At 40.0% G+C, this 21,923-nt stretch overlaps 1 protein-coding gene across 2 annotated transcripts in view; it reads left to right on the top strand.

Moving 5' to 3' along the window:
- The window catches only part of ZNF730 (zinc finger protein 730), an 80,365-nt gene that overhangs the window by 25,884 nt on the left and 32,558 nt on the right, over positions 1-21,923 (top strand). The window contains exon 4 of one of the 2 annotated variants that reach the window (XM_063658860.1): positions 1,022-1,157. Coding sequence is in view for 1 of the 2 variants with exons in the window: in XM_063658859.1 (XP_063514929.1) it covers positions 15,803-15,817 (15 nt within the window). In the remaining variant the exon portion in view is untranslated. Of the gene's footprint in view, positions 1-1,021; positions 1,158-15,472; positions 15,818-21,923 lie in introns of those variants that run through there. The other variant, XM_063658859.1, reaches the window with a different exon arrangement.

The raw sequence follows: 21,923 nt of genomic DNA on the forward strand, positions 1-21,923 counted from the left end.
AGTTGAATAATTGACTCTCATGTGGATCTGGACTAGAGGTGGACTGGTAACTCTCAGAGCAAGATTCAGCACACATGTGAGTCTGTGACTCCACTGAAAGGACAAGCCTGCAGAAGAAATTGTGGCTTTCCTGCCCACATTCTGTCAACCATTGATGTTGTGACTCACATACTTACACCCAACGTACAGAAAGTGTTGACTCATACCTAGAATCTGGACATATATGGAATTTCTACTCGAATTCCTGGACTTTTCTGCAGGTGTGATTGTATGCATCCGCTACCCACCTTAGTGATTTGACTTTCCTGCCTTGGCCCAGCCCACAGATGAGATTGTGACATATCGCTTGACTGCACCTTGATGGTGCAATCTCCGCTCACTGCAACCTCTGCCTCCCAGGTTCAAGTGATTCTTCTGCCTCAGCCTCCTGAGGAGCTGGGATTATAGGCACGCACCACCACATCCAACTAATTTTTGTATTTTTAGTAGAGACGGGGTTTCACCATGTTGATCAGGCTGGTCTCGAACTCCTGACCTTGTGATCCGCCTGCCTCAGCCTCCCAAAGTCTTGGGATTACAGGTATGAGCCACCATGCCTGGCCTCGCTGGGCCTTTCACCCAGGTGATGTGAGTTATTTTTCTTGCATTGGTACTGCTCACAGGGTGCATTGTGTCATATTTCTAAGCCCTTCATTCAGGTTATGTGACTACTTTTTTGCTTGTGCCCTAACTATTTTGCATGTTAGGACATATTACGAGGCCCAACACCTATAAAATGAGAGGCTCCTCCCTGGGCCCTGTCTACAGAGGGCCTTGTGACATATCTCTGCATCAATCACCTAGGAAATGTGACTCCGTTTTTGCCTGCACTCTGTCCACAGGAAACATTGTGACTTATCACTAGGCCCAGGTACCAGTTGATGTCTCTGGTAACTGGGCCTTGACCATGGAGAGGATTGTTACCTATTGCTGGGCTCAGCCCCCATGTGGTGTGATTATACTGTCTGTGTCCTGCTTTCAGGAGAAGGCTGTAACATATTCCTGGTTGAGTATTCGGGTGATGTGGCACTCCTGTGTTGTCCCTGCCTTCAGAAAAGATTGTGATGTATTCCTGGCCAAAAACCCAGGTGATGTGACTCATTTCTCCCTATTCACAGGTAAGATCGTAAAATGCCTTGGTCTAGCTCACAGGTGTGATGATGTCGATCCTTTTTTTTTTTTTTTTGAGACAGAGTCGCTCTGTCGCCCAGGCTGGAGTGCAGTGGTGTGATCTCAGCTCACTGCAACCTCTGCCTCTTGGGTTCTAGGGATTCTCCTGCCTCAGCCTCCTGAATACTGGGATTACAGGTGCACACCACCAATCTCAGCTAATTTTTGTACTTTCTGTAGAGACATGGTTTCACCATGTTGGCCAGGCTGGTCTCGAGCTCTATACTTCAAGTGATCTGCCCACCTCAGCCTTGCAAAGTTCTGGGATTACAGGCATGAGCCACCGCGCCTGGCCACAAGTGTGATGATGACCCTTATACCTCAACCAGCCAATAGGAGAGACCCTGTTTCTTATAGCTAGGCTTAAAATCATGAGTATGGTCATGGGTCTTCTTGTACGAAGGTCCTATAGAAATAGCACTTTCTTTTATACAATATAAATCTCTTATCATACAGAGATTGCCATTCTAGGGTTCAGAACACAGGTGAGATTGTGTTTCTCATATGCATACCCCAGCAAACATTAAAATTGTCATCTTCATGCATGGACAGGGCCCACTGGTAAGTCCCGAATCTCACACATGGAAAAAATCCACAGTTGAAATTGTGACTGTCATATATGAACATCTGGCCAGAGTTGAAATGATGAGTCATTTCTAAATCCAGTTTATAGGCAAGTGAGAATTTTTCTATCTGAACCCGAGACAATAAAAGATGGTTTTGAATTAGACAAAATGGAGCTAAAAGTTCAAACAAGTGGTGAAAGGATTGTAAAAATCTTGCAAAGAACTCCATGTGTGGATATACTGACTAAATTCAAAAAGGTACTACATGGTTTTTCTGTAAATAAAAAATTGAAATAAAAGCACAACAAGGTACTAGTAATGCACTAATCTGCTTTTTAGCAAAATTTGTTAAAGGTTATAACAGATTGTTGCTTCTTTAAAATTTCAGTCATTGTAACAAAATAAATAATTTACGATAATCTGAAATTCTATTTTATGACATCAAGTGTTTCAAATCTCTAACACTTAACATGCTTCTCAAAATCAAACTTTAGTTTCAAAACTGCCTTTCCTGATTCCTGGCTTTTGGATACTTCAGAGGGCCCCTGGAGTATCCAAAAGAGAGGTAAACAGAATTATTTGACATATTTAGGTACATGAGATTGGCAAAATGGTGTTTATTCAATCTTTAGGTTATATTTTGGTGAATAATACTAATATATGTTCCAAAATTGTTTGGGATTTCTAAAATTCTAATATATGTTTTCAATAGTAATAAAGGTTGTTATGTTAAGTTATTGTAAACCACAGAGATAGCCAAACTTCTTTGTCAATTGTGTTTCTAACTGTAACTAACCTGGACATTTGTTATTCACAGACAAGTGCTGTCTTGTTTTAATTCTTTTTAAAAGATGGTTTATATTAAACTATAGAATTTTCACAGGTGCTTTCAAATACAGGTTTCTGATAGCCTTGGAGATTGTGACATTGGAATAAAGGAAAAAAGGACAGGATTCAGGACTGGGTGTGGTGGCTCACACCTGTAATCCCAGCACTTTGGGAGGCCAAGGCAGGTGGATCACGAGTTCAGGAGATCAAGACCATCCTGGCTAACACAGTGAAACCCAGACTCTACTAAAAATGCAAAATATTAACATGGTGGCTGACACCTCTATTCTCAGCTACTCAGGAGGCTGAGGCAGGAGAATCGCTTGAACGTGGGAGGCAGAGGTTGCAGTGAGCTGAGATCATGCCACTGCACTCCAGCCTGAGCAACAGAGAGAGACTCTGTCTCAAAAAAAAAAAAAAAAAAAAAAATGCACAAGACTCATGAGGAGCTAAAATATTCACTAATATCAAGCAAAACAAGAGTTAAGTAAATGGACTGCACTCAGAAAACTAAAGCAACCTTTTTGACTTTTGCTTGGTATATTGCTGATCCTTGTTTCATCTTTTAGAGTCAAGGAAACTTGTTTTTAACTATTTATGGCCTTCAATAATTGAGTAAAGTATACTCCTATGAACAAAATTTGGAATATGTTTGTTTTTCTCTGCCTGTTTCCTCTAGAATTTGGAAACTATCTGTGAGTATTCTCAATTTATGGCAATATAGTTGTTTGTATGAGTGCAATAAGAATCCATTTTCTTTAGCAACAGGATGCAACTGGAGAAACTGTTTGTTTGTTTGTTTGTTTTAACCAAGGCCTTGACTGAAAGGGTATGCTTCCCTTTAAAGAGTCAAGCTTGACTTGCAGAGATGATAAAAGCCCCTTGAAAAAACTGTCCTCATATCCTTGTCTACACAGTCTCTGTACAGCAGTCCTGACCTGTGGTCAGTGAAAAATATCACTTTTTAACAGGTCTAGGAGCTCCAAGTTTATCTTGGGACCTTAAGAGGAAAGGACAACCCAGCTGACAGATATTTGAGGATAAAAACACATGGCTGTGCTCAGCTTTAGAAGGTCTTATTCCTTGTGGAACAGATTTCCATCGAAGCCAATCTAAAAGGACTATGTAGATAGTCGTTTTTGCTCTACCTTATGCAAATAATCAGGGCAAGTATAGGACTAAAGTCTATGTTGCAAACAACTCAGTCCTGTTATGATTTTTTTTTTTTAGATGGAGTCTCACTCTGTCACCCAGGCTGGAGTGCAGTGGCACAATCTCGGCTCACTGCATCCTCCACCTCCCATATTCAAACAATTCTCTGCCTCAGCCTCTTGAGTAGCTGGGATTACAGGTGCCCGCCACCATGCCCTGCTAATTTTTGTATTTTTAGTAGAGACACGATTTAGCCATCTTGGCCAGGCTGCTCCTGAACTCCTGACCTCGTGATGCACCCACTTCAGCCTCCAAAGTGCTGGGATTACAGGCATGAGCTACCGTGCCTGGGCAGAACCCAATATTTTCTAAAACAATATTTTATACATTTCTTTCTACACGGATTATATAAATTGGGCTTTCCAGCAGAAAAAGGAAAAAAAAAAAGCTTATGTCTCAATGAGAGCACACAATTATGAGAATGGCAACCATGCAAAGAAAAATTGCAAGGACTTAGTGCCAGTGAGGATTTAGAGCAACTAAAACTAGAAATGTAAAATGATACAGTAACTTTGGAAAACAATTTAATGGTTTATTGTAATGATATATATACATTTATCATGTTACCAGGATATCCACTCCTAGGTCATTACTAAAGCAAAGTGAAAACTAATGTTGAAATGAAAATCTTTTTGTGGCTGTGTATTGCTAACTTTATTTTTAATTGCAAAAAGCTAGATATAAACCAGATGCTTTATAGCAGTTGAATAAATAAACTGGTGCATCCATAAAATAGAATCCTAGTTGTCAACAACAACAACAAAAAACAAATTACTGATCTACATCACAGTATACATGAGTCAGAAATGCATTTCTTTCAGTGAAGGAAGTAAGATCCAAAAGGCTACATATGGCATTGTAGAAAAAGAAAGTTATAGAGATTGATTATAATCAAGCTAGGCTTGATAGCTCAAACCTATAATTTCAGCATGTTGGGAGGCTGAGGTGAGAGAGTTGTTTGAGCCAGGGATTTTAAGAGCAGCCTGAGCAATATAGCAAGACCTTCCTAAAAAAGAAGAAGAAAGCAGAAGGAGAAGGGGAGAAGGAGAAATAGAAGGAGGAGGAGGAGAAAAGGAAGGGGAAGAAAAAAGAGGAGGAGGAAGAGGAAGGAGAAGCAGGAGGAAGAGGAGAAAGAAGAACAAAAAGTAGTAGTAGTTAGGACAATGAAACAGTTCTGTGTGGTACTCTGAAGATGGGTATGTGACTCTAGACAGTTGTCAAATCTTATGAAACTGAACATCACAGAGAATAAATTTTCTCTCTGCAAAACGACACAAAACAAAAAAAAATACATTGATTTGAAATGTATTTAGATACAATGTAGAAAATTTTAAAAGGAGCTTAACCTAATAGAAATGTATTACCTAACCCTATTAAAGAAAGTTGGAATGAGGCCAGGCGTCGTTGCTTATGCCTGTCAGCATTTTGGGAGGCCAAGGCAGGTGGATCACCTGAGATCGAGAATTTGAGACCAGCCTGACCAACATGGAGAAACCCCATCTCTACAAAAACAAAATTAGCTGGGTGTCGTGGCACATGCCTGTAATCCCAGCTCCTTGGAAGGCTGAGGCAGGAGAATCACTTGAACCCGGAGGTGTACGTTACTAAGAGCCAAGATGGTACCATTGCACTCCAACCTGGGCCACAAGAGTGAGGACTGTGTCTCAAAAAAAAAAAAAAGGTTGGAATGAAAGGTCTTAATTTAAATCACTTTCAAAAACAGTTTTGATTGAATACTGCAAGAGTCAAAAACTATACACAAACTGTATTCTTGTTGGTATTGTTTTTTGATAAGCATATGAATTAGCAATTTTTAAAACTATATGTTGGCGTATACACACACACATAGTAATTACTGCCTGTTTTTTGAACTTGAAAAATGTTAGCAACAAAGGGAGAATTTTAGAATAAATGATGTGATGCTAGACTGGAATTGCACATGTTTTGTTTTTGTTTTTGTTTTTGAGACAGTCATTGTCACCCAGGCCATAGTGCAGTAGTGCATTCCTGGCTCGCTGAAGCCTCCACCTCCCAGGTTCAAGTGATTTTCATGTTTGAGCCTCCTGAGTAGCTAGAATTACAGGTGTGTACCAACTCACCTGACTTATTTTTGAATTTTTAGTAATGATGGGGTTTCACCATGTTGGCCAGGCTGGTCTCAAACCCCTGACCTCTTGATCTGCCCGCCTTGGCCTTCCAAAGTGCTGGGATTACAGGTGTGAGCCACCACACCTGGCCTGTTTTTTTTAATAAGACTTAAGACTCCCACCTCAGACTTCCAAGTATCCTGGACCCTCTGGTGATATCCTGTCTCTACTTTAAAAAAATACCAAAAAAAAAAAAAAAACCCACCACAGCTCTGTTTTTTGTTATTTTTTTAAAGTAGAGACAGGGTCTCGCCATGTTACCCAGGCTGGTCTCGAGCTCTTGAGCTCAAGCAATTTGCCCTATTTGGCCTTCCAAAGCACTGAGATTACAGGCAGTGTATTACCTGGTAAGAATTCATTAAGCTTTGCATGAATGAATTATTTCCACATATATTTTTGTATGAATGTTTTATATCAACAAAAAATTACATAGTACATATTTGCACAAAATGCTAATTCATCTCAGAATAGTGGCAGCATTTTTGGTTTGTTTATGGTGGAACATACTCAGGACATGATCATACAGATTGTAATATTCCAAGAGGAGTATTAAAGTCCTACCCCTTGGGTGAAACTGTAGGTCTTTTTATTTTTACCTCAGTTTGGTTCATGGTATGTTTTTTATTTTAAGAGAATGCAATTTTTTGTTGTTGTTGTTTGTTTTTTCCAGAAAATGTCCCCTCACAGCAATCATTGCCAATGCCGAACACCTAGCACAGTGCCTTGCTCAGTGGGTACACAGTATATATGGAACTGGGTTGAATAAGGCACAAAACCAACAGCAAGGTTGGTTCAGTGAAGAATAATTTAGTAATACTGCTTAGACTAAAAGGCCATGACTTAGCAGCAAACATTTTTACATTAATTTGAGAAATAATTTACATTACATCACCTAAAAATGTTAATTTACAGTGGTGGCATTTAAGCTTGGCTGCACTCTGTCATCATCTATACAGATTAAAATCACACTGTTGCCCAGGTTCAACTCAAGCAATTCTGATTTAATTAGGGTGTTGCAATTTGTGTTTAGGGGATCTTTAACACCACCACCCCCTCCCCCCACAGCCCCAAGTGATTTTTCCATGCAGTCTGGGATGAAAACAACTGGTTTAGGGTGAGGGATGGGTTCACTGTGTGTGATTATCATGTGTGCTGCTGAGATTTGTCCCATGGCTGCTTCTGACTTTGGGATCTTGAAAAGCAGTGCTGCCATTGTAAAAATCAAAAGACAACTTCAAGATGTACTCAAATACTTTGCTAAATTGCAACAGAATAAAATGTCTTCTTAGCAGATTGGTCTATAGTCACTTTAATTTCAGGCACAGTTTTAGTAAGTGTTGAAAATCATAAATAGCCTATACATACCGAGAAACTATTTTAATCCTTTGACATATTTGACAGACTTTTCCAAATCAAATTTTGGCTTACAAATTGTCTTTTTTTTTTTTTTTTGAGACAGAGTCTCACTCTATTGCCCTGGCTGGAGCACAGTGGTGCAATCTTGGCTCACTGCAACTTCTGCCTCCCAGGTTCAAGCAATTCTCCTGTCTCAGCCTCCCAAGTAGCTGGGATTACAGGTGTGTGCCACCATGCCTGGCTAATTTTTGTATTTTTAGTAGAGACAGGGTTTTGCTATGTTGGCCAGGCTGTTCTCGAACTCTTAACTTCAGGTGATCTACCTGCCTTGGCCTCCCATTAAGTGCTGAGATTACAGGCATGAGCCACAGCACCCAGCTGAAAAATTGTGTCTTTTTTGACCTCTAACTTTTGGATGCTATAGAGTGCCAATGCAGCATATAAAAGAATAATAAACAGAATTATTTGTTTTGTTGAATTACATGGAAAGCATTGTCAAAAATGTTTGATCTTCAGCTTAATATTTTAATAAATTTTATTAATGTTTATTTCAAAATGTATGAAATTTCTTTTTTTTTGAGGCGGAGTCTTGCTCTGTCACCAGGCTGGAGTGCAGTGGCGCGATATTGGCTCACTGCAACCTCCGCCTCCCGGGTCCAAGCGATTCTCCTGCCTCAGTCTCCCAAGTAGCTGGGACTACGGGCACACATCACCACGCCCAGCTAATTTTTTTTTTCTTTTTTTTTTTTGAGGCGGAGTCTTCATCTGTCGCCCAGGCTGGAGTGCAGTTGTGAGATCTCGGCTCACTGCAACCTCTGCCTCCAGGGTTCAAGTGATTCTCCTGCCTCAGCCTCCCAAGTAGCTGGGATTACAGGCGCCACACCCAGCTAATTTTTGTATTTTTAGTAGAGATGGGGTTTCACCATGTTGGTCAGGCTAGTTTTGAACTCCTGGCCTGACCTGGTTTTGAATTCCTGAGCCCACCTCAGGCTCCCCAAGTGCTGGGATTACAGGTGTGAGCCACTGCGCCCAGCCTAATTTTTGTATTTTTAGTAAAGATGAGGTTTCACCATGTTGGCCAGTATGGTCTTGATATTTTGACCTTGTGATCCACCTGCCTTGGCCTCCCAAAGTGCTGGGATTACAGGCATGAGCCACCATGCCCAGCCAATGTATGAAATTTCTAAAAATCTAGTATATCTGAGTATATCTAATTGTCATAATTATGGTTATTATGATAAATTATTGTAGGCTGGAGATATAATCAATTTCTTTTTTTTGTTTCTTTATAACCATTTTTTTTTTTTTTTAAGACAGAGTTTCACTTTTGTTGCCCAGGCTAGGGTGCAGTGGTGTGATCTTGGCTCACTGCAACCTCCACCTCCTGGGTTCAAGCGATTCTCCTGCCTCAGCCTCCCAAGTAGCTGAGATTACAGGCATGCACCACCATGCCTGGCTAATTTTTGTATTTTTAGTAGAGAAGGGGTTTCACCATGTTGATCAGGCTGGATGGTCTCGAACTTCTGACTTTGGGTGATCCACCTGCCTTGGCTTCCCAAAGTGCTGGGATTACAGGCATGAGCCACCGCGCCTGGCCTCTTTATAACCATTTTAAGTCATTTCCACAGTTAATGGTCTAATTCTAATGCAGTTTCTCAAAACTCCAAAAGCTTGCAAAATTGTAAAGTATAATGTCTTTAAGGAGGTTTATGAAAATATGGGTAAAGTCGAGTATAGGTTTCTGATCAGTTTGGGATTAATTGTTTGGACTGGGTAACGATTGTGAGAATCCTAATGAAGAGATTGATTCTTATAAAACTGCTAATCCAAGCAAAAGAAAGATTAATTAAATATTAGAAAAATATTCTGCCACATATAATGTTAGATCAGCCAGTACTGAAGTTTTTTAGACATGCCATTTGAATGAACTCTGTGGCCTAAGTCAAATTACCTATGATAATCCCTCAGTTATCAGTGCTATGCACCTAAATTGGAGAAACAAACCTGGTATTTTAAGAGGACAAATTTAATGTTAAGTGTGGACTCTTGGAGAACCTAGACAGCCAACAGCTACTTGTTCATTCCTGAGTTCTTAAAGCTTTCATTATTAACAGCTCTGCATTCCATTACTCATCACAGAAGAGATAAAATAATCTAAATTAAATATAAATTAAGTTTGTGTGTGGTGACCCTTCTAAATTACTAAAATAGGTTAAGACCAATTTTTTTTTGTCAAGGATATAATCCCAGTAAGACAATCAAAACTTCACATACATTTCTGCTACCTGATGAGCCATTTAAACATTTATACAGAAATTTTAATTGTCATTTTAAATGCATGTTTTCTTGTATAAAAGTTTTCTCATGCAAGAGGGTTGATGTTATAACAGCAACTACAAGGATATTAGGATACATGTTTTCTCATATCTTCAGTGATAAAGATACTTATTTCTCTAAACAAGTTGTAAAACTGTTAAACAAGGTATTAGGCTGGGCATGGTGGCTCACGCCTGTAATCCCAGCACTTTTGGAGGTCGGGGTGGGTGGAACACTGGAGGTCAGGAGTTTGAGACCAGCCTGACCAACATGGTGAAACCCCGTCTCTGCTAAAAATTACAAAAAATTAGCTGGGCATGGTGGTGCACGCCTGTAGTCTCAGCTACTCGGGAGGCTGAGGCAGGAGAATTGCTTGAACCCAGGAGGTGGAGGTTTCAGTGAGCCGACGTCACACTGCTGCACTCCAGTCTGGAGACAGAACAAGACTACATCTCAAAAAAAAAAAAAAAAAAAAAAAAAAGATACAGTAGTATTGAGCAAAGCTAACTAAATTGACTGGATTGCTTTTGTAATTGCAGATTGATGACATATCAGATCCATTTAGAGTGGAAAAAATATGTTGGCCATTTAAAAATAGTCATTAGAAGGCCTTTGCACCTAAGAGAACCTCATGTATCTTCTGCTACTGAAACCTAGTATTACTAAATTCAAAAACGCTTTAATGCATTATGACAAAGCATATGAAGAAAGCCTTAATAGTCTACTGACTGAGGACAGTAAAACCCTTTATTATCTAGAACCCAGAGATTGAGTCGGCCTGCCATGTACACTGAAGCAAGACATCAAGACTTTGAACACTGGGTTGATAATCTCACAACTTAGAGGAGCCCCTCCAAACTCTTTAATTGTAAACCCATAGGAGATCTTAAAGTAAAGCTAACCAGAAAGGTTTCTTCTAAAAAGCAGATGGATACCTTTATGTAGATAGCTTTTTTAATAAGATCAAAAATCAAGACACATCTGCTATCATGATACTCTTAGTTAAGTTTATGGCTCTACAAACAATAGAAATAAAAACATCTTTTGTGTGCACTCATTGGGTATACTTATATGTAGAGAATTTTGCAGCCAACATATGAAAGAACAACATCTTTTATAGGTAAAAAATAAAAGGCAGGCCAGGCACGGTGGCTAACGCCTGTAATTCCAGCAATATGGGAGGCTGAGGTGGGCAGATCATGAGGTCAGGAGTTTGAGACCAGCCTGACCAACATAGTGAAACCTCATCTCTACTAAAAATACAAACTTGCCAGCATGGTGGTGCACTCCTGTAATCCCAGCTACTCGGGGGAGGCTGGGGCACGAGAATCGCTTAAACCTGGGAGGTGGAACTTGCAGTGAGCTGAAATCGCGTCACTACACTCCAGGCTGGGCTACAGAATGAGACTTCGTCTCAAAAAATAGAAAGAAAAAAAAAAACTGGAAGGCCAATATGGATGAGAAATTTTAATGGGACATTTGTTGTCTCGTAATATCAGAAACAGAATGTATGTCCACTGCTCTTAACCTATTTCACAAGTTATAGAGAACTTATTCAAAATAGGTTAAAGAGCATTGCTAGGGTGCCATTACTTTTCTAAATGGGCATCCTTTGATAGGTCTTTTTTTCCCCCAGGTTTAGAGTAATTGAGGCAATGGTTAGAAATGTATCCCCTATCATAGGGCTTTTTAGCAGATTACACTGTAAAGGCTATGGTTACACAATAGACTCTAAATTTTTTGCTAAAGTTGTGCTGAATAATATAATTCCTTTGGATTACTTGCTGTATAAACAGAGAAGTGTCTGCAGTTGCTAATTCTTATAGTTGCACATGGAGAAATACATTGGGTATTACAGAGATGCAGTTGTAGGGGATTAATGAACAGGCTGTTTGGTTAAAATAAGCAGGCTATAGCTAATTATTTGATCTATTTAATGTTAGTTGGTGGCTCATGAGGACTCTGGCTAAAAAGCATGCTTCAAACTCTTGGTATTACCCTCCTGATAGTCAAAATAGTAGTCTCCCTGCTGCACTGTATTCTCAAAAGTTAGAAATGTTTTCATGCAGTCACCTGTAGAATATAAAATTGTCTCTCACTAACTGGAATGACAGAAACTCAAAGACATATGTGACTATGATGAAACCATAACCTATGAATGACATAAGAACAAAGACCCTAAATAATGGAAATAGAGTGGTACTAAGGCTCTGAGTTTTGGTTACACTGTGCACCGTTGAAAATTTTTTGAACAAAATTATTAGAGGCCATCATTCTGGACTGAGTTGTGCACTAGGTCCAAACAGACAAAACCAAACCAAAATGAGTCACTCATGCTAAATGTGACATAATCAAACTGAAAATTTAAGGAAATAGGTAGATTCTATAGGTTTTGTTTTTCTTCTGTAAACAGCAGATCTTAACACAAGGAGTTTCCCTCTACTCAAACCTTTAAAAATAATAATAAAATAATAACCTGAATTTCTTGATTCCACTTTACAAAACCCATAGTTCTGCTATTTCACAGTGGAATCTGAGACTAAGTACATATTTGATGGTGACAGAGTCTAAAGTTTTGATCTATCAAAATTTAGAAGATGACCAAAAAAGGAGAAATTATTTAATTATACCCTAAAGCTACCCCCTTTCATGTTTAAGTTAGGTCAATAAGTTTTTTTGTTGTTTTGTTTTGTTTACATAGTAAACTGAAACATAACTAAATGTGTAAATAGACTGTACTCATTTTTGTACCAACAACTGTGTTTTCGCCAATAACAGGATGTCAAATGTTCAAACCATGTTTAAATAAGGAAAATCCCAAGCTGTAATCAGTCTAGTTGTTCCTGTATTTCACTTCCATTTTCTCATGTCACCTTGCTTCTTCTATCCATAAATCTTTCACCATCATGTTGCTGTGCTGGAGTATTTCAGAGCCTACTTTGGATCCACAGGCTACTTAATTGGCAAATCCCTCTTTGCCCAGTAAAACTCTGTTAAATTTAGTTTATCTAAAGTTGTTTTTCTTTTTCTTTTTTTTTTTTTTTTTTGAGATGGATTCTCGCTTTGTCACCCAGGCTGGAGTGCAGTGCGCGATCTCGGCTCACTGCAAGCTCCGCCTCCTGGGTTCTCACCATTCTCCTGCCTCAGCCTCCCAAGTAGCTGGGACTACAGGCGCCCGCCATCACACCCAGCTATTTTTTTTTTTTTTTTTTGTATTTTTAGTAGAGACGGAGTTTCACTGTGTTAGCCAGGATGGTCTCGATCTCCTGACCTCGTGATCTGCCCGCCTCGGTCTCCCAAAGTGCTGGGATCACAGGCGTGAGCCACCACACCTGGCCCTAAAGTTTTTCTTTTAGAAGTTTTCAAATTTATTCTCTGATCAAAAATGAATAATCTGTTGTTGGGCTTTGATTTTCTAAACTCATCCCTCAGCTATTTTTCCAAATTATTCTATCTCCTTTCAAAATGTTTCTGCAATTTTTTTGAGATGGGATCTCATTCTATCACCCAGGCTGCAGTGTAGTGGTGTAATCAATTATGGCTTACTGCAACTTTTACCTTCCATACTCAAGCCATCCTCCTGCCCTAGTCACAGAGTACCTCGGATGACAGGCATGCAACATCATGCTTGGCTAATTTTTTTTCCTGAAGACAGGATCTTACTATGTCACCCAGGCTGCATTTGAACTGCTGAGCTCAAGTTATTCTCCCATCTCAGCCTCCCAAAGTGCTAAGATTACAGGTGTGAGCCACCACGTGCTTCTGCAATTTCTTGACAGAATTATTTCCAATAATAAACAGTACTATGTGGGCACAAATCTAAAAAAAAAAAAAACAAAAAAAAACTGTCTTCTATTGCAGAAGTGTCACTCTCCAGAATTTCAAAGGTCTGTGGCAGTTACTCTAGTAATATAGTTTGATCTATGGAGGTGCGTGAGCTTTGGAGTCAGAATTTATCCTGAGGTTCAGCCCAGCCAATTAGTAGCTTTGGGTCTTTGGACACGTTTCTTGATGTGAAAGAGTTGTATAAACCACATATGCAAAAAAGGCAGAATGATACTAATTGCAGAAATTGCAGCAATATTTTCATCCCTCCTATATCCTTTGCCAGGTGCTTTTACAGCTGTTCCCACTGAGATATGGAATCTGTTTTCCAGACCCTAGATACGGCTGAGCTTATTTCCTCAGGACAGTAGAAACCTGTGAACATGACCGTGTGCCAGTTTGGGGCCATGGCTCAAATGGTCTTGAATGCTTCTGTTTTTCTTTCAGAATGCTGCTGTCTCCATGAACAAAGCACATGTTAGCCAGCTGGAGGATAACATAACATGGTGGGTGGGGAAGAGAAGCAAAGTGCCTCTGTTGACAGCCCCAGAAGCAGAAGCTCACCCCCAGAAGCACAGCTTCCTAGTCAAGAAGCAGCGGTTGATACATGTCTGAAGGAGCTCAGATGGGACCAGAGGAATGGCCCCAGTGAGCCCAGCCTAAATGGCTGACCATTTCAATTATGACCTAATAAGTTTTGGATGGTTGGTTATGCTGCAATAGCTAACTAATACATGCACCCAGTGCAGATAGGTGCCATGATTTAATGACAGGTTGATTACTAGTTACCTTCTAACAGTGGGCTCCATGAAGGTGCTAATATTTTCCCCTGATTTATAGATGTGTTGTAAGATAATGTTGAGTAATGCTGCAATACATGTAGACATGTATGCATGTGATTGGTCCTTAGTCCCCGCACACACAAGAGAAAACGTAAAACTACAGCCTGACACTTAGGGCCAAGGCCAAATAGCAAAATAATTTTGCCTTTAATCTGTTTTCTTCATATCTAATATTGGAGGTCAAGACTGTGGACAGATCTGAAGACATAGAGTTTTCTTCCCCTGTGGCCCCATCATCCTTTGTTCAGTGTCTGATCTCTGGAAGAAAGGTGGTCACCAGGTAGTGATTTACCTGTGGTTATTTAATTCTGTCTTTTCTTTTCTTTTTCTTTCTTTCCTTCCTCTTTCTTTCCTTATTTCTTTTCTTTCTCCTTTCTTTCTCTCTCTCTTCCTCCTTTCCTCCTTTCCTCTCTTCCTCCCTTCCTTCCTTCCTTTCGTCTCAGTCTGTCACCAGGCTGGAGTTCAGTGGCACGATCTTGGCTCATTGCAACCTCCACCTCCTGGGTTCAAGCGATTCCCCTGCCTTAGCCTCCCGAGTAGCTGGGATTACAGGCGCGCGCCGCTACTCCCAGCTACTTTTTTTTTTTTTTTGTATTTTTAGTAGATACTAAAAGAAAGTGGGTTTCACTTGCTGGCCAGGCTGGTCTCAAACTCCTGACCTCAGATGATCCACCCGCCTCGGCCCCCGAAAGTGCTGGGATTACAGGCGTGAGCCACCGCGCCCGGTCTATATTCTTTTGATTTGTGAATATTCATATAGCATATTATTTATAAATGCATATGATCTTACACAAAAGATTAAAGGCAATACCCTCTGGGGTGGGCCTGTCTCAGCTCAGGGAGGAAGCTCTGCCCGAAAGTCACTCTTCATTCAGCCCAGCATCTGATCACACCTGTCACTCAGGGCTTGAGGGGGCGGGGCCTTAAACGTTATCCAATCAGGGGCGCTGGGCTGGGGGCCGTCCAATCACGCCCGCAGCTGGAACAGACAGGGCGGCTTCCGGGATTTGGCGCGGTCTTTGTCTCGCTGCCCCCGAAGCTCCAAGTCTCGTCTGTCTGCTTTGTGTCCTCTGCTCCTAGAAGCCCAGCGTTTGTGGCCCTGCGACCTGCGGGTATTGGGAGATCCACAGCTAAGACGCTAGAGACCCCTGGAAGCCTAGAAATGGTGAGAGTGCCGGTCCGACATCCCGAGAGAGGGAACGGGGCTGGTTGGAACCGGTAGGAAGCGGCTGTGGCGGGACTCAGGCCTTCCCGCAGTCAGCTTCACAATCTGCGCCCAGAGTTCTTGCCCAGCTCGGCCTCAGTCCCCTTCAGCCATACGATGGAGGTCGTATGACAGCCGGGGCCCCGGGTGTCCTGTCTCTTCCCTGCACTGTGACTGTGCCCTGGCCTGGAGTCCTCTGTGGGCAGCTCTGCACCCTCAGCGCCGCGTCTCCCAGATGATGCAGGAACCAGAGAGGATCGTCAGGGGAGAATCCTGACTCGGGATGCGAGTTCATGAATGGGAAGAGCTTTGGTCTGTGGCGTTACCAATTCCTCTTTCCTTCTGTTAAAAATTTACGGGAGTCACCGCCAAAATATTAACGAATTTAATTGAACAATGATTCTAAAATTGTAAAGCACCCAGTTATGTGGTGTAGCTTGTTATCCATGGGATGGGCTTGAAGGAAAGACTTTCATAAGATGCATGGTGCAAAACCCCAAATTCAGTAATCAGTTAGGTACAGTTACATAGTTTCTAAAATTGCAACTTGAGCGTACAAATTTTCTGGTTATGTAATCAGAGCTTAATAGGCAGTTTTTAGTTTGTTGCGCCTAAATTTTGTTTTCCTTAATGTAGTAATTTACAAAAAAATACATTTGAGTTACATTTTTTTTAAAAGTAGGAATCCTGGCATCGCAGCCACATACCTCGAATTGCCTGTCACTTAACCATTTTCACACTCCACAGGGGATTGATCTTCTGCATTTTTTTTTTCATGTTTCTCAAATGGGGTCTCAAGTCTACCCCTCAACCCCCATTCCTCCAGCCTAACTCTGGCTTGCAGTAAAATACTAAATTTCCAGTTTCTTCTGATTATCCCAAATGCCAACTTTCCCTCTCTATTTCCCATTATTATCTATTTGTCCTTTAGTGTACATTTTTGATACTGTATTTTATTTTTTTGACAAACCATTGGGTGGGATATTTAAAAAGATTTGTTTTCTGTTTGTAAATATTGCCCATGAAAATAAACCAAAACTAATTCCCTGACACTGTATTGTAAAAAAATCTCTGTGCCTCTTTTTCTTTTGTCTTCCCTAGGCACAGAGATCTTATGAAAATGTTTTGGGGTCAAGTTTGTTTTTTGTTTTGTTTTTGTTTTTGTTTTTTTAATCTTTATGGGATGATGTATTCTCAGCCACCCTTTAGTTTTTTCCTGGTCCTGGTTTTCAGTACTGGCTGTGAATAAACCAAGGTACACACCATGGCTATGTCTGCTAGAGTGTTTGATGATTATTAGCTTCTGGGTCATTTTCTCTCACAGGACAACAAGAGGTATGAAGTGTAGTCTCTCAAGAGAGCAGGTGGATGCCCTGGGGCTAAGAGGAATCTCCTGGTGTCTTTGAAAAGCTAACCACTTCAGACATTAACATTGTCTTCACCCAACCTAGCTTCCCTTTCTTAGAGACACATTGCGGGTTAGCCAATCTTATGCTGGTATTGAGGGAAAAACAGAAGTGATTTCTGCCCCTTGGATGCTCTGCAATTCATGGAAAAAATAGTATCCTAAAAGACAAAAAATAAAAAACAAAAACAACCTGACCCCAGTGAGATGGTGCAAAAAAACTTGCGAAGTAAAACGCACTTGGGGCACTTAGGGGGACATACTGCAGTGTCTCCTGAGAGGGCACAAAAGAGGTGAGTTCAAAAATAATTAATCATACATTCCATTTGTTTGAAACTCTCATTTACGTTTCTCTTTTTCTGGTTTTTTTTTTTTTTTTTTTTTTGTGGGTGGGGTTGGGGCTTGGGTGGTTTTGAATAGAATTTCAAGACTTAGCTTTTAGAATGCTACCAAATAAAAGAATAGGTAAAATCTCTTTGCCATTTTGGCTGTAGAAAGTACATACATTTTGCTGGGTGCAGTGGCTCATGCCTGCAATCCCAGCACTTTGGGAGGCAGAGGCGGACGGCTCACGAGGTGAGATCGAGAGCATCCTGGCTGACATAGTGAAACCCCGTCTCTACCAAGAATACAAAAAAATTAGCCGGGAGTGGTGGCGGCCGCCTGTAGCCTGTAGTCCCAGCTACTCGGGAGGCTGAGGCAGGAGAATGGCGTGAACCCGGGAGGCAGAGCTTGCAGTGAGCCCAGATCACACCACTGCACTCCAGCCTAGGCAACAGAGTGAGACTCTGTCTTAAAAAAAAGAAAGTGCATACATTTTTATAAGAAAATGTTGTAGATAATAGGTGAGTTACAAGATTTATGAAATCATCGGTTATTTTTGCAGGGTAAATTTGTGACAATGAATATCTCTGTTCTATATCCTGTTACCTTAATTTCTGAGTTTAATGCTAAATTTTATAAAAAGAAAAAGAATCATCTGCAAACAGAGATTGTTTAATTTCCTCTCTTCCTGTTTGAATGTGTTTAATTTCTTTCTCTTGCCTGAATGCTCTGGCCAGGACTTCCAATTTTATGTTGAATAGTAGGGGTGAGAGAAGGCATTCTTCTTGTGCCAGTTTTCAAGAAGGAATGCTTCCAGCTTGTGTCCATTCAGTATGTTGGCTGTGCGTTTGTCATAGATAACTCATTATTTTGAACTATTTGCCTTCAATGCCAAGTTTGTTGAGGGTTTTAAACATGAAGGATATTAACTTTTATTGAAAACTTTTTCTGTATCGAAATAATTTTGTGATTTTTATCTGTAGTTTGTTTATCTGATTAATCACACATATTGATTTGTGTATGTTGAACAAACCTTGCATCCCAGGGATACAACCTACTTGATCATAGTGGATTAGCTTTTTAATGTGCTGCTGGATTTGGTTTGCTAATATTTTGTTGAAGATTTTTACATCAGTGTTCATCAAGGATATTAGCCTGAAGTTTTCTTTTTTTGTTTTATCTCTGCCACATTTTGGTATTAGAATGATGTGGTTGCCAGGAGCGGTGGCTCACGCCATCTCAGCACTTTGGGAGGCTGAGGTGGGTGGATCAGGATGTCAAGAGATGGAGACGATCTTGGCCAACATGGTGAAACCCTGTCTCTACCAAAAATACAAAAAGTAGCTGGGTGTGGTGGTGCACGCCTGTAATCCCAGCTGCTTGGGAGGCTGAGGCAGGAGAATCTCTTGAACCTAGGAGGCAGAGTTTACAGTGAGCTGAGATCGCGCCACTGCACTCCAGCCTGGTGACAGAATGAGACTCCATCTCAAAAATAAATAAATAAACAAATAAAAAGAATGATGCTGCTTTTATATAATGAGTTGGGGAGGAGTCCCTTCTTCTCAATTTTTTAAAATAGTTTTATAAGATATAATACTTGTTTTTCTTTGTACATTTGTTAGAATTCAGCTGTGAATCTGTCTGGTCCTGGACTTTCTTTCTTTCTTTCTTTCTTTTTTTCCCAGACAGAGTCTCACTCTGTCGCCCAGGCTGAAATGCAGTGGTGGGATTTTGACTCACTGCAACCTCCGCCTCCCAGGTTCAAGCAGTTCTCCTGCATCAGCCTCCCGAGTAGCCAGGACTACAGGTGGGTGCCACCATGCCCGGCTAATTTTTGTATTTGTAGTAGAGACAGTATTTCACCATGTTGGCCAGGCTGGTCTCAAACTCCTAACCTCAGGTGATCCTCCCACCTCGGCTTCCCAAAGTGCTGGGATTACAGGCATAAGCCAACACACCTGGTTGGTCCTGGGCTTTCTTTTGGTTGGTAGGCTGTTTACTACTATTTCAATTTTGGAGCTTGTTATTGGTCTATTCACTGATTCATTTTGTTGTTTTTGTTCAGTTATGGGAAGATGGATTTTTCCAGAAATATATCCATTTTTATTTTTAGATTTTCTAGTTTGCACAGAGAAGTTTATAGTAGACTTCAGTACTTATTCATATTTTTGTGGGGTCAGTGGTAATGTCCCTTTTGTTATTTCTAATTGTGTTTATTTGGATCTTCTTTTTTCACTAATCTTATTAGTGGTTTATTTATCTTATTAACTTTTTCAAAAGATTTAACTCAATAGATTTCTTATTTGTATGACCTTTCATGTCTAAATCTCCATCAGTTCAGATCTTCTTATCTTCTGCTAGCTTAGGAGTTGGTTTTCTCTTGCTTCTTTCATTCTTTTATTTATGATGTTATGTTGTTATATTGGCCTCTTTCTAACTTTCTGATGTGAGCATCAAAAAGTGCTATACATTTGCCTCTTACCACTATCTTAGCCATGTTGCAGAGATTCTAGTATGTTGTATCTTGGTTCCCATTTGTTTCAAAAAACTGCTTAATTTCTACCTTAATTTCATTATTTATTCAAAAGTCATTCACATGCAGATTCTTTAATTTCCATGTAATTGTATAATTTCAAGTAGTTTTCTTTGTGTTGAATTATATATTTATCAAGCTGTGGCCTAAGAATGTGTTTGGTATGATTTGGGGATTATTAAATTTGCTGATAATTGTTTTATTTCTGATTGCATAGTCAATTTTAGAGTATTTGACACGTGGTGGTGAGAAGAGTGTATACTGTGTTGATTTCAGATGGAGAGTGTTGTAGATGTCTATTAGGACTATTTGGTCAAGCATTTAGTTCTGATATCTTTGTTAATTTTCTGCCTCAATGATCTGTCTAATAGTGTCTGTGGGGTGTTGTAGGAGTCAGAATCTAAGTCTCTTCATAGTTCTCTAAGAACTTTGTGTGTGTGTGTGTGTGTGTGACAGAGTCTCGCTCTGTTGCCCAGGCTAGAGTGTAGTTGGCATGATCTCGGCTCACTGCAACCTCCGCCTCCCAGGTTCAATAGAGTCTCCTGCTGCTTCAGCCTCCTGAGTAGCTGGGATTACAGGAGCATGCCACTATGCCTGGCTAATTTTTGTATTTTCAGTAGAGACCAGGTTTCACCATGTTGGTCAGGCTGGTCTTGAACTCCTGACCTTGTGATCCATCTGCCTCAGCCTCCCAAAGTGCTGAGATTACAGGCGTGAGCTGCCATGCCCAGCAGAACTTGTTTGATTCATGTGCATGCATGGATTTTTAAGGAAAAATTTTTTTCTGTCTGCTTTTTTTTCATAAACATTCTTTCAAGTGCATACAGTATGCCCAAGGCTATACAGCTTAGATGTCTGCATCCAGTGTCTACTGAAATTCAGATGTCCAGTGTTCAAGAACATGTCCAGAGACTTGGCTGTTGTAGAAAAAATATAAATTAAAGATAAGAGGCTTTATTCTCTTACCTGAAAGTAAGGGAGGATATTTTGTTCATCTCTCTTTTTTTAAAACATTTAGATTACAGGTAGATAGTTTTCTCTGCTTTTTAGAAATATATGTAAATCATAGTAACAGCTATATAAACCTTTTGTTATTCTTTCTGACTCAGAATTGTCTTCATCTAGGACCTCAGAACCATTGCTTTGTTTTTGCTTTGGCAAAGGTTTTTGTTTCTTTTCATTTTTAGTCTTTTAAAGTAGACACAAATTTGTTTAAAGCTTTTTTTTTTTTTTTGAGACAGAGTTTCACTCTTGTCACCCAGGCTGGAATACAATGGCACAATCTTGGGTCCCTGCAACCTCCACCTCTCAGTTCAAGTGATTTTCCTGCCTCAGCCATTCAAGTAGCTGGGATTACAGGCTCCCGCCACCACCCTCGACTGATTTTTTATATTTTTATTAGAGACGGAGTTTTGCCATGCTGGCCAGGCTAGTCTCAAACTCCTGACCTCAGGTGATCCTCCCACCTTGGCCTCCCAAAGTGCTGGGATTACAAGCATGAGCCACCACACCAGGCCATTTAAAGCTTATTTTAAGAGCACACAAAAGTTGAGCACAAAGATAAGATTAAATTTAGCAACACAGAATGATAAAGAATAAAAAAGATACGAGGAAGTTTTTTTGACAGAAAACTGATTATCCAAGGTAATTATCTCATATTTGTAGGCTGAAGTACTTACACTGCAAAGGCAAGAACAGTTCAGTTTATTCACTAAATAGTGGAATCTGTAGGTGGATTTTGGTTTCTGTTACTTCAGAACAATTAGTATAGTTAGGCGTAGTGTTTGTAGACAACTTGCATTCACATAAATTAACATTTTGTACAATAGTATGAATATAAGGCTACAATATTTGAATAAATCCCTTAAGTAGTCATTTTAATATTGTTATTTATACTCCTGAAATATAAAATGTTTTAACCGAATTATGGTTATAGATATTTTTAAAGTTCTACATACATTGTGACAAGTACATTAAAATTATTTATACTTAGATATTTATATCTAATATCCAAAGAAAATTCACTACAAAATTGTTACAGTAGATATTAGTTTGACATGCTTATTAATTAATCCAATAGGCATAATTATAGGTAAGCATGGTTTTAGTGTCTTTCATTTCACTAAATTTGAATGCTGCTATTACAGGACAAATAA

Source organism: Pongo pygmaeus, chromosome 20 (genome assembly GCF_028885625.2).
Source record: "Pongo pygmaeus isolate AG05252 chromosome 20, NHGRI_mPonPyg2-v2.0_pri, whole genome shotgun sequence".
In the NCBI taxonomy this organism is placed as follows: domain Eukaryota; kingdom Metazoa; phylum Chordata; class Mammalia; order Primates; family Hominidae; genus Pongo; species Pongo pygmaeus.